Source organism: Carassius carassius, chromosome 26 (assembly GCF_963082965.1).
Source record: "Carassius carassius chromosome 26, fCarCar2.1, whole genome shotgun sequence".
Taxonomy (NCBI): domain Eukaryota; kingdom Metazoa; phylum Chordata; class Actinopteri; order Cypriniformes; family Cyprinidae; genus Carassius; species Carassius carassius.
The window spans coordinates 3,558,057-3,570,875 of NC_081780.1; the positions used below are offsets into that span (position 1 = coordinate 3,558,057).

Consider the following 12,819-nt stretch of genomic DNA (forward strand, 5'->3'; position numbering starts at 1 on the left):
AACCTGCCACCCCAAAATTCCTCCTCTAATCACATCTTAAGTCACTTACAACATTCTTGGGGTATTTAAGCGGCCGAGGGGCCTGTGCAGGTGGGGGCAGGGCAGGGCAGGGCGGCAAGAGGATTATTTTATATTTCATAGGTAGTGTAAAGCTGCTGCTCTTAAGTGCTTCACGTGGTTATATTATGTCAAACATATCGGCTAATCTAGTATGAGCAGAGCGCCGCTCAGGTTAAAATCAGCTGTTTCAAAACAAACACTGCAAACTGTTCCACAAACCGCTCTTAAACCTAAGCCTCATTAACACTGATCCACTGATGGCTGCCGTTCTGATGATCACATGGACCTCTCAGCTCAGGTTTAGCGAGACAGATGGGAAATTTCTGTAATGGTAATGGTTAGTTGAACATTTGTATGTTTTTTATAGAGTTTAACAAACCAAAACATTCCTACATAATGTTCTCCGAGACTGAACTGAACCATGTGGAGGACACATTCTGCACAAAAATATGGTTTTAAAGTGGAATCTGTAAGTGATGCAGCTCTAGGCAACATCTAAAACAACTAATAAAATAATGAAGTATTGTTAACGGTGGTATGCATTTATTGACGTAAGTGTAATATACAAAGTTGTTGTGAAATGTAGTAATTATTATGGGAGCACAAGCAATTCTGTTCCTGCCAAAATGGAATGAACTTGTTTCTCAAATACACTCATTAAATTTCAGTGTGAAAGGCTTTCCATTGTATATAGTGTCATCTGAATGTAAAGGAACCTTGAGAAACACCTGCAGCTCAGAATGAACTTCAAGCCAGTGACTTTGAACAATGTCATTGAAAAGTGTTGAACCAGACAACAGGAAGAAGAAGAAATTGAGAAATGGGATGTGGCCAATGCAATATGGAGACCACAGGGACATGCAGAATCATCATGCATCCATGTTTTTGGGACCAGTTTGAACTGAAAGGACAGAGATGCTGATCCTTTTCATTAGGTTCGGTGTGACTGGACTACAAGAAATAAGGTCAAATATGCTCCTGAATGGCCATGCTTCTGGATTCATGAGTTACTCAAGAATATAGCCTACTTTTGAAATCTGTAATAAATAGCTGACTGAACTTAGCTGAACTTAAACACTGGATTCTATATTGCAATGAATAAATACTAACCAGATAAACAGCTGTGCAATGTGTTTTCATTAAATCGTAACACATCAAGAGTTTTCAAACAACATTTTTATAGAAAAAAGGCAATATCATTTGAAAATAAATATGCTGTACTACATTACACAGACACAAAAAAAGTTGTTAATATTTAACATATTTACATAGAGTAAATAAATAATGTAAAACTCCAATCAGATCAGACCACATCTGAGCAACTGTTTCAGCTTGTTAGATCTTATTATAGCAGAAGTAAATGGTGACGTGGGTTTGGCCTATATTTACATTTGGCTGCTATATTTGTTATTCAATTTAACTGTGACACTGACTCGTACTCACACATGCACACACACAAACATATGCACACGAAATCACATTTACACGGTTTGTTTGTTAGAGATCACACAGCACACACACATCTGCAGCAAGGCGGCAAAGTCAAGGCAGTTGGCAACACGACTCACTGATCAGTATTAGGAATGTTTCTCTGTTCATCTACAGAAAATAAAACAGTACGAAAAGCTTCTTTTTTTTAAAACTCCAGACAGACATGAAGGTTTGCAGACAATAAAGGGTGAGAAGATCCATTTTAAGATAACACTGCACATAAATAGGTCAAATTAAATACAAAGAGATAGAATATATTGAAAATATTCTAAAAAAATATAAATTACTGAATTGCTTAGGGGAATAGATTTGGACTTAAATTCAAAATCACAAAATCGTCATCTTAAATCCCCAGTAGTGTGGAAGCATGAAATCTAATCACACAATCTACACAAAGTGGTTTCCAAACATGTCAAAGAATGAATATCCCTTTAAGGAGTGAATGTGACCAAAATCCTCTTGTGTTTGCCTCGACAAGGTCAGAGCAAACATTTAGTACAGCGGCCGGCGGGTTTCCACGGCGTGACATTCCAGCGACAGAATCAGTTTAGCCTTCTGTCAAAACTCCAATCATTTGTCCGTCTCTAAAACACACGCATTGTTCTCAGTGTTCACGTGCTGGGAGGAATGATTCCACAGCGTGTGCTGGACGCCGACGCATCGTTGCAGTCCTTTAGATTCACATGAAAAACTGCACAGCAGACCCAAATCCAGTGATGTGTCTCAGTGAGTGATTTCGAGTACGACTTTACGCACGCCAGCCGAGATCAGAAACGTTTACACAGGGCTTTTTCGAAGAACATTTAGCAGCAATTCAAATCCTGTGTTTTCAGTCTCTCGCTTCGCTTTACACACACACATGAAAATCATGAACAAATACAGAGAGAACATTTCATTGACTGTTAAGCCCCCACCTCCCCCGAACCTCTTCACTTCATTTGCTCAGTATCTCCGGGACGGAATAATGATAGCAAAGTTCAAAGTGCTGTGAATTACTGTGAAATAATCCTTCATGTCAGAGTCCGTTCTCAAGTTCAGTTGGGTTCACCTCCTTGGTTTGTCACATCTGGGAAAGTGGAAAAATCTTTCATGAACATCTCAATTATTTACTCTAGACAGGAAAATTTTACCTTTCTAAAAGGTGATCTTTTATAGTTTCGGAAGAGATGCGCCAATGTGTTGAACTGTAGTCAGACTTAAACATCTCAATTTCTCACGAAATTTTATCTTTCCACTCTTTTCCAATTAAATTTAGGAAAAATAAAACAAAGCTGTCATTTAAAGAAGTGACAGCTGTTTGTATGGAAAATGCAGCATGAACATTCTACCAAACATCTCCAAGAATGTCATAAAGGTAAATAATGTCGAGAATACTGATTGAATTATTGCTTTAAATGAAAGAGCAACACATAGGGATATACATGACAATACAAAAACAGGAAGGCTAGTCTTGTTCTAACATGTGTAGGTTCACAAGAAAGTGTAGATTCACAAACACACCTGCAGGTTCTTTCATTGAGTTCTAGTTGTCTAGACCTGCAGTCGGCTTCAGAGTATTTACAGGAGCACTGACACGTCTCGGGGTCTTGAACAAACAACCTTCTTCTCCTTTCAGAGCATGTAGAACAGCAAGGCTCACACTGACTACTGAAAAGAGACAGAATGAGAGAAAAGGAAAAGGATTGGGGGAGATTACAGCTGACACAGTCATGGCAAATATTATTAAACACTTTCACTCAAACATACACACACACACACAGGCACTCGGTAAGTCAAGCAGTACGTTTCTGGAGCCGCCCTCGTCTGGTACAATGGTTTTGCCCCTTCTGAGGGTCCGAAGGGAATTTGTAGAGGGTGAATAGCTGAAGTTAGGCAGGATGTGGCCATGCACCTGCAAGCTCAGATGATGCAAGAAAATAATGACAGCAACAATAATCTGTTTCAGAAAAGCACACTGGAATAAAAGTCAGAGAGAGAGAGCAGTGCATGAAAATCCAGTGTTTCTGTTTATTGCTTTAAGAAGTGTTGGATCAGGATCATCAGGACACATTTACAGTACAAAACACTGGACTCCAAGAGGAAGATTCACACATATTTGAGCCAACTGACCTTATCTGAAGCCAATATTTGTCTGAGGACAGGCTTATCAAAGCCACAAAGTCTGAATGTTTTTATACCCTGAATGGTTTTATGACCCATTTTCATTGAGAGCAAGAGAATTGTGTCAATGATGTTTTTAGCATTAATTCAGTGCACTGTAAGATTTTGCAACCGAAATTGAAATCCAAATCTTCTCCGAGAATGTTAAAAAATTCAGAGTGAATAGTTGTGGTGCAAAAATAACTACTTTCATGCTCTAAGTCCAAACAAGCCTCAAATCTAATAGATTTTTTAAAAAATATGTAAACTCAAACCCCAGCCCTCAGGAAAATACTGACCTCAAAAGCATCAGTCCCACAGGAGCAGATTGTCCCATGTATGCATTTCTTCGTCCTTTCATTCTCATTGAAACATTTAATTTCCCAATTGCTGGGAGAAGCACCATAGTAAACAGGGTGTTTGACTTTTGTAATGCTGCGCGGCAGAGCACACGCAGCATGACAAGACCAAACTCACAGCAATGAATTAAAAAGACATCTCACACAATCCTTCTCATATTTCAGAGAGGACACAAGTGATGCGAGAATGACAGTAAGTCCTCATACAATCGTGAGAACAAAAAAACATTCCAAAAACAGGAAGCAGCACAAAAAAGTCTGTGATTCCGACACAAATATTGTAATAGATTAGTACCATCGACTGAAAGCATGCTGTGTGGATCGGGTGAGTTTGTATGTCGGCTACCTCCTCACTGCCCACCTCCTCCAATCATAGAGCTTGATTTATTGAGTCCTGTGGTACAACCTATAGAGCACAACTGTAGGGTTCCAGAAATAGAAATCCCATTCATTTTCTCAGACCTATGAGCTCAGAGAGCTGTTAAGCAATGCTGCCTTTTCATTTCTGAATTCCCATAAAGTGCCACACTACTCACAAGCAAGATTCTCTGAAAACCAACCTCGGAAATTAAAACAGGTCTCCTTTCAAAGGTTGCTTCGACTATTTCCATACAACACTGCTAATGATGAAATCCAAGGAGTTCCTATACTCGCAATCAATGTATATATAAGATTTTTCTACGATAAACATCTAATATAAGATGAACTGTCTCTGTATAATTTATTTTACGCTTGTATTCAATGACTTGTCAGACTTGTTAGTTTATTGTGGCTATTGTTTGGATTGCATCATTCGCAACGCTTCATGGGATGAATAGTTCATTTTCTCATAAAAGACTACTTTTCTGCAAATACTTGCGTTGTCCGAATCAAAAGTTGTAGTCCTGTGATTTATCTCGGTTCGGTTGTAGGCTTAGAAATCTTAAGTAGTCTTAAGTTTTTGAAATGGTAAGGAGAATGAATGGGAATATATTTCTGGTTGAAAGAGCGGGTGGTTGCGCTCTACTTGTTTTTACAAAAAACTATTTGGCCAAACTTATTAACGTTAATTTTATTAGCATGTGCATTAGCATTAATGAGTCAAGCTCTAAGAAAGCAGAGAGTGGGCATGTGGTTTCGTTGGATGGTCAGTTTTAATTAAGTGGCGGAAGAGCTGATGGATTAATGGCAATTAACAACATCCGACAGGAATGTACTGATTAAAGGAGGCATAAAATCTCCTCCCAAATTAATTTGACAACCAAGAGTGCCACACTCAGGTGCAGGTGAGAAGAGGCGAACGCAGAGGTGACATACAAATCCCCCTTTTTTTCACGATTTTTCTTTCTCTTTCGCTTTTGGCCTTTGCCCTTCCGGGGTTTTCTGGAAAGAGAACATGACAAACAAAGAAGAACATAGAAAAAAATAATCTGAATCGGAGTGGTTGCAAAAGATCATCCAGCACAGTCAGACTGCAGTGAACGCAGTGTTAAAATGATCCAGATGGACACATCAGCAAACATGTCTCTTCTTATTCTTGTATAAGTGCCTGACACCACAGCAAACTCCGTGAGACGTGAATTAGAAATTAAAACCCAGCCAGACTCTGGGGAAATTCGCCAATTCTTCAAATTCTCTCACACGAAGACGTTTCAATAAATAAACAAGGCATTAAATCTTCAAAAGCTTCAGTGATGTTTGTACTAGGATTCCAAAACAGAGACAAACTGATTCAATTTGCGCCCAAAGCTCAACATCCACTAGCGAGTTTTAACTCTCGCATATTAGAGACTTTATTTTAAGGTGTCCTTGTTACATGTACTTACTACTGTAATAACAATAAATTATGCATAATTACATGCAAGTAACCCTAAGCCAAACCCTAACCCTAACCATATACTGTATTACTCAGTACTTAAATGTATAACTACACTGTAATAAAGACACCTTAAAATAAAGTTTAGCCGAGACTTATGGAAACTGCAAAAGCTGTTTCATTATAATGATCAATCAGCAAATCAACTTGCAGTATTGGCGACATACATGTCCATTTATCTTTCAGATAGCCGAGGATCCTGGCATATCACGTCAGACACGTCAGGCAGCAAGAATGTGAACTTTCCCCTATCTCACAATCACAGAACAAACTGATGTGCCGCGATCCGTATATGGTTATCTGCATTTGTGGCTGACCAATATGGGTTTTTCAATGCGTGCTGAAAATAAATGGATTGATAATAGATCCTATATAGTCCTATATAGATGCAATTGATACTTAAAACATTTACTAATTTAGGCGTCTCTTACAACCGTTACGTAGTTGGAGCTCTTTAAACAGAACATCAGGTCTGTAAGGTTGACACATGTACCAACGATTACATTCACTGTTTTCTGAGGTCAGATTCAATCATGTTATGAGGCAGTTGTCATTGAACACGCTGAGGAACAGCCTCTGTGCCAAAGGGCCACTTGTTTACCAGAAGCAGAAAGCATTTAAACTTTTTAACCCCCTAGTGATAACCTCTGACCCGTAACACATCAGCCACAAGATCAACACCCTCTGCAATAGTGACAACTTCAGTAAACTTTCAAACACTTCGGCCCGGATTCTCTGGCGAGAGGGCGTCATCAGAGAGGGGGTTGACTGACCGCTGCCATATATCTGAGGAGTGGAAACGGCCTCGTAAACAAACGCACAAAACGCTGTCTTATCGCCGGACGTAAAGACACTTCAGAGATGACAAATCCCTCTCTTACCTCAGTGAACCTCGGATCATAAAGCAAAGCTTAGAGATGAATGTGGGGCGAGGGCATTGAACTATAGGGCGAAACTCACACACCTGTTCACACATATCTTTACATACCTGAGGGACTGAATTTACACCTAAGAAGCCAGCGTGCAATGACATGAAGACATCAAACAGGGAGTGAGATCAAATAGTGGTGTAAGGGTCAGAGTGTATCTCAGTTCATCTGTAGAAAAAGTTAACTTCCATAATGAACTTAAAGTATACTAAAAATTATTCTTTGGTACTTCTTAAGATCAACTAAGTGTTCTCAACTGTGCACCACTTGTAGTACACTTGCAGCCAAAAGTTATTACAAACACTCAATGGTGATTGATGGTGACTTTTAAGTAAAAGTGTTATATTACTTGTCATATGTAGCTTGAAGTTCATAAGAATTTTAATGATAGTAAAAATACTATCATACTAGTGTATGAAAGATAGGATCAAGTGTACTACAAGTGGTTTTACCGTAAGTAGTACTAAAGAATAATTTTTTAGCATAATTAGTGCGCGAAAATAGAGCACTTGAAGTACATTATGGAAGTGCACTTTGAACCTGGGATGGCTGCATTAACAAAAGCAGTAGTTCTGGTCCTTTGCTAGGGCTGGGCAATATAAAAAAAATATGTATATCTGTATATAATTTATAATATAATAATAATAGTTATAACCAGAACTGTAAGTCAGAACTGTAAGATATAAAGTGAATAATTGTTTTTATTTAATGGCAGAAACAAGTGTGACTTTTCGCAATTGCAAGGTTGTATCGCGCAATTCAGACATTTCATATCTCATAAACTCGCCGTTCTTAGAAAAAGTCTCAATTATGAGATAAGAAATGTCTGATATATAATATATCACAATTCTGAATTTGTTTCTGAAATAGTAAAGTTGCGAGAAAGAAACTGTGAGATAAAAGTTTGCAATTACCTTTATCTCTGTGGCGTGACAAAGCTTCCATATATTTGCTCTATAAAGACTTTCATAAAGTGCTTTTTTCAATTCAGGAGAAAACCTTCTCTAACTAAACAGCTATTGTAGATGCTAAAAAAAAAGTAAATACTGTATGTACTTTAAAATAAACATGTTTATATATATATATATATATATATATATATAAGGATTATATATCAAAGCACTGAATGCATTTATTGAATTTATTTAGTGATAAACAAATGTTCAAATCAGAGCTGAACTGTTTCATTGAAATAAATATCTTTGAAAAGATCTTAATTAAGTAATCTTAATTAAATAAGTCTTAATGTTCTTAAACTTGGAAACACAAAATGAGTTTCCAGATCTTCTTTAGAAAACATAGTTAAATGTTAAAGTTAAATAAAAAATATATTCTAAATTCATATTGCCACCAAAAAAATATAATGTATACCTTCGATATATCAGCCAGTCCTAGTTTTTGCGTAGCTTTAGTTTGACAATTGTGCCACTAATGATTTTCGAGATCTGAATCACCTGTTCGCTTTTTTCAACAACAATAAAGAGCTCCACTGTTCTCTCACCATCAGATTTTATGGCTTTATGTAACATGAAAAGCATGGAGATGAGAGGAACGGATCAGAAAGAAAAGAAAAACAGGAAGGAATACACCTTACTGGTGATAAGGGTGACTGAGATAAAGAGATTGGGAAATGAGATTGAATGCATGAATGATGGGAGGAGAAATGACAAGATAGAGCGAGAGCTGAAGCATGCACACACATACAACATCCCCACACTAGAACAACAGCACTTACTTTTCTTTTTTCTCCGGAATATCTTTTTTCACCCTGTGAAAGAGCAGCAAAAAAGCACAAGTGAACATGTTTTGTTTGTGTGCACACAACAAGCACACTTATAATTAGACCTGCACACATATAAAAGAGTACAGAAGCAGACAAACGCACAGCTAGAAATACAATTATAGAGCAGAAAATAATAAAAGACAAAAGAAAGTGGGTGAGTTTTATAAAATTATCCCCAAGGGCTTTTCTTTGAGGACAATCTCAGTAAAAAGTCTTATTTCTAAAACACTTATTTCTAAATAAAAATAAAGAAAATAAATTCTAAAAATGGAATGGGGTAAGAACAGGGTTTGTCCGTGGTAATTATGGTATAATAAGCTATAAAAAAATGTCTCTTCGCATGTATGCGTGTTAAAATGAGGCTTCTTACCGGCACTGGCATTCACTGTGCTCTGCAAAACTCATGAAAAAGTCACCCTGATGACGGAGCGGTTTCACTCTTTTAATCTACAGAAGAAAAAAAGCAATAAAAAATTAAAACAGACAAACAGGCAAGCTGCATTCAATACTACCTACAAATTGGCTACTCTTATTCAGTAGAAGCCCTGTTGGCTTTGAGTGTGGGAGACAAAGTAGAGGAGTGTAGGGTTTCCAAAAAGCAGACTTAACAAGATTCGGATGGATAGCGGAAGAAATAAAATAGAGAGAAAAAGGGAGCAACAGTCTGAAAGTTAGGGGTCTCTGACCTCCAAGGTAATGTTGTATGTGACGGTAGGGGTACATTCCATCATCTCATCATTACAGCAGCCAGCACAGCGGGTGAGAACCACACAGGACGGTATGAAGATGTGCTCGGTGTCATCAGGGTATTCCTGTTGAATTTCCACCAGCACTTCTCGAGGACGGCAGAGAGACTTGTTATAGACTTCCATGAATGGCACCACTGCAAGTTCAAACAAAAAGGGGAAATAAGTTGTCTTTTTTGCCAAAAAATCCAGGCCAAGTAGGACCACTGGGAGCGAGATGGTCTTTGCTCTTCTTCAAGGCCAACACTGTTTGGAAATCTGGTAGCCCTTCTAAGAATTTGTGACTGAGATGGGTGTCCATATGAACCATGTACATTCCTTGTGTTGCACTCTGTCTGCCTAAAAAAGCAACACCGAAAAGCACATTAAAGTAACCTGTGTATATGTTCTGTACAGTTGCGTGTCTGTTTTTTGGCACGAGGAAGAAAAAGAGTAAATTTTAATAAATGTTGTCTATTTCTCTGGGTTAGGATTGAGCAATGAGACATTTGGCAATGCATGCTGACTCCAAATTATCCCTTGGAGGTTTGCATGTTGAGAAGAATTACAAACCACACTGGCTTGTGAGATTCTAATAAATACTACAAATTTATCCGAAACTATGTGGAGACAGTTTGATTAAAGGCACAGCAGTGCTTTCCTTCACCCGTCCAGTAGAAGGCGCTATACTCAGTGAATCTGTATGTGTCCAGTTTCTGGATGACACCACTGAGTGCCAGGTCCAGAAGAAACTCACCGTCATATGTGCTTCTGCCTTCCTCCCAGGGTATGTAGGCACTCTGTGGTAAAAAAAAAAAAATGAAGAAGCTTATAGTTAAACACTCTTCAGTTATACCTATTCATAGCCAATTGTTAATCAAATGAGTCCCAACGGATTTGACAAGTTATTAACCATTGCATTACCACAGGTTTAGGATGATTACCTAATTACCTAATTTCATTTCAAAACCAAAGTTCATCATAAAACTTCTTAATGTTAGCTATCACAAAGAATTACTCTTTTTTTATTGGCTTGTGTATATAGTTAAACAATACATTATATAAAAATATAATGTAGCTCAAGTAAACCTATCAACAACTCAAGTCTGAAACTCAGACTCAAGTAAACTCAGGTAAAGATAAAAAAAAAACTGACATGCAAGCAATTCACTTGAAACATGACTTTGACTCCTGATGAGAGACTAAAGATAACAGATAAAAAGATGTCAAGCATGAAAACAACATGAAAGACAAATGGGGCTTTCTGTGAATTTCTTTTAAATATATTAAATTAATTAATTTGCAGCATGGTTCCTAACACTAACCTGTAGAATACAGAAAACCGTTCATAAAAAAGTCTGAACTTGATTTGGACTCTACATTAGAGACCTATGAGCATTTCACTTTCTGATATTTCGCAAAAGCTCCATGGAGAGACCATGTGCATTTGTCAATGAAGCTTTTTTTTTTTTTTTACTCTCCTGTCTGAGCCTTTTACTCACTTTAACAGACCGGCTCAACTAAAAATTGGTTTTAGATCATTTTTGTTTCTGAATAGCTGACAATCATGATATCCAATTGCTGTAAATACAAACTTCTCATCAAACTGCCTTATGAACACTGTTATTTGTATTTATGCATGTCCTTGAAAAGAAAGTTTCAAATTTCGTCAAGAACAAATTTGTTTGGTTAGAATTCCCTGAAGGCTGGCAGAAATTGTAACTTCAATGACTGATATCTCATATTGTGATCTCCAGAAGCCGGGTGTGTTGGTACCCGGTCACTGGAGCTGCGCCTTTAAAGCGTAATAATATCAATAATGTGGTTATGATAAGGCCTTCACCAAAACTGACCACAAACTTCTGAACAGTTGAATGGACTCTGATTGTGAATACAGTGAATTCCTGTCTACAGGGTTAAATGGCTCACTGTGGGGTGGTCCGATCTGCTTGTTCAAGTGATTGAATAGCTTGGATCAGTGACCTCGCACGGGGACACACAAGGACGTCAAAAAAGTGGCGCAGACGCATTACATTAGAAATAACATTATTTAGAATTGAACCAATAGGCCTACGTCGGGTTCGTTTACTATACATGCACAAGCGTATAAAACTTACCTTTACAGCTGAAAAATACAGAAGCGTCACAAGAAATAACTGGAGCACGCGAACGGCAAAGTTCATGATTGAATTTATAAGGCGAATAAATCTTTTTAAAACCCTATCCGATGATAGGCGGACTTTAGCAAACGCATTGGAAAAGGTCTCAGAAAGCAAGTTAGACATGAGTAAAGGCTTCTTCCAAGGGGTCCGACCTATAGGGGCAACAAGGATCCCATGTTGGTCCCAAAACACGCATGCAGACACCTGAGAGAGACAGAGAGATTGAGATCCACGGCAAGTGTGTTATAGCGTCTCTCAGCTGTTGCCGATTATTTTCCGAATATCCAGAAATATGAGAATCCAGGACGCAGGTCCTGTCACATTGTTGAGAAGTAAATCAAATTTTTCTTCCAAGGCTTTTACAATCCACATTACAAAAGTAATCCCATGCTTAGCTTGCCGCCAGTTTCCAAGTGCGATGCGTTCATTGAGAATGGATGAGAAACTTGCCGACTCTGTATATTATTAGTGTGACACCAGAGAGAACACAAAGGCGCTGAGAAGAGAATGCAAAACCCAAGCGCACTTGGAGTCCCCACGAATGAAGGTTGCTTTAATTCCGCTTCCTGTTTTATTTGTCGTCTTGATTCTCATGTTCTCGCTCTTGCCGTTATGAATGATCACGGCCGCCGCAGTCACTCGGTTTTAACGAACAGCTACTGCTGGCGGTCAGCTCAGCGAATGAAACGCACGCCATAAGACGAGTCACCGTGATGGGCGTGGCCACACTGTCAGCGTGGACTTCAGCGTTGAGTCGATGCGCAGATTTCACTCAAATGATAACTGAAAGAGAGTCTCGGGCATCAGTTATGTTTAGGTGCTTGAATATAAAATTGTTATTATGGCTAGTATTTAGTCACTTGAGCCAACAGCTATATTCCTGTCATTGCAAGTTTGCATTTTGATTGGTAAGTCCCGGCATTCATTTGTCAGATACTTTTGAGTAATGACTGTTGTCCATGGCGACGCTATATTAAATGACCAGCTCTGCTTATGTTCTAATAAAAACATTCAAATTCAAGATCTACTTCAATTTTTTTTGACAAATAGATATATAGGCTAAAGCTAGACAATGTATAGTGAACCATCATTACAGGATGACTGTACATTATCTTTTATATATTTATTTGTACGCTTAACAGTTATGTCCAAAAGTCAGAGACTACCACTGAGAGGAAAAAAAGAAGAAAAAAAGCCTTGCCTTTTTGTAAAATGCTAGATTGAAATATGGCATAATCTTTATATAAATGCATATAAGTTTATATGAATTAACCATAATAAGTAATACCCGCGGCATAATGCTGGGTTGGAGCTAC

The 12,819-nt window shown here is 38.1% G+C and overlaps 1 protein-coding gene across 5 annotated transcripts; it reads right to left on the minus strand.

Annotated features, from left to right (window-relative positions):
- Positions 1-1,221: 1,221 nt before the first annotated feature.
- On the minus strand, positions 1,222-12,156 carry LOC132105539 (vascular endothelial growth factor A-A-like). Of its 5 annotated transcripts, none has more exons than XM_059510713.1 (8): positions 11,459-12,154; positions 10,099-10,141; positions 9,303-9,499; positions 8,987-9,063; positions 8,569-8,601; positions 5,346-5,411; positions 3,052-3,195; positions 1,222-2,617 (listed from the first exon to the last, which is right to left on the minus strand). In XM_059510713.1, the coding sequence occupies exons 1-8, from the start codon at positions 11,624-11,626 to the stop codon at positions 2,596-2,598; spliced, it is 750 nt and encodes a 249-aa protein (XP_059366696.1). In that variant the 5' UTR covers positions 11,627-12,154; the 3' UTR covers positions 1,222-2,595. The 5 variants fall into 5 exon arrangements, with proteins under 5 accessions (XP_059366696.1, XP_059366695.1, XP_059366699.1 ...); XM_059510712.1 differs by having other exon boundaries at positions 3,052-3,198; XM_059510716.1 differs by lacking the exon at positions 5,346-5,411 and having other exon boundaries at positions 11,459-12,153.
- Positions 12,157-12,819: the final 663 nt, after the last annotated feature.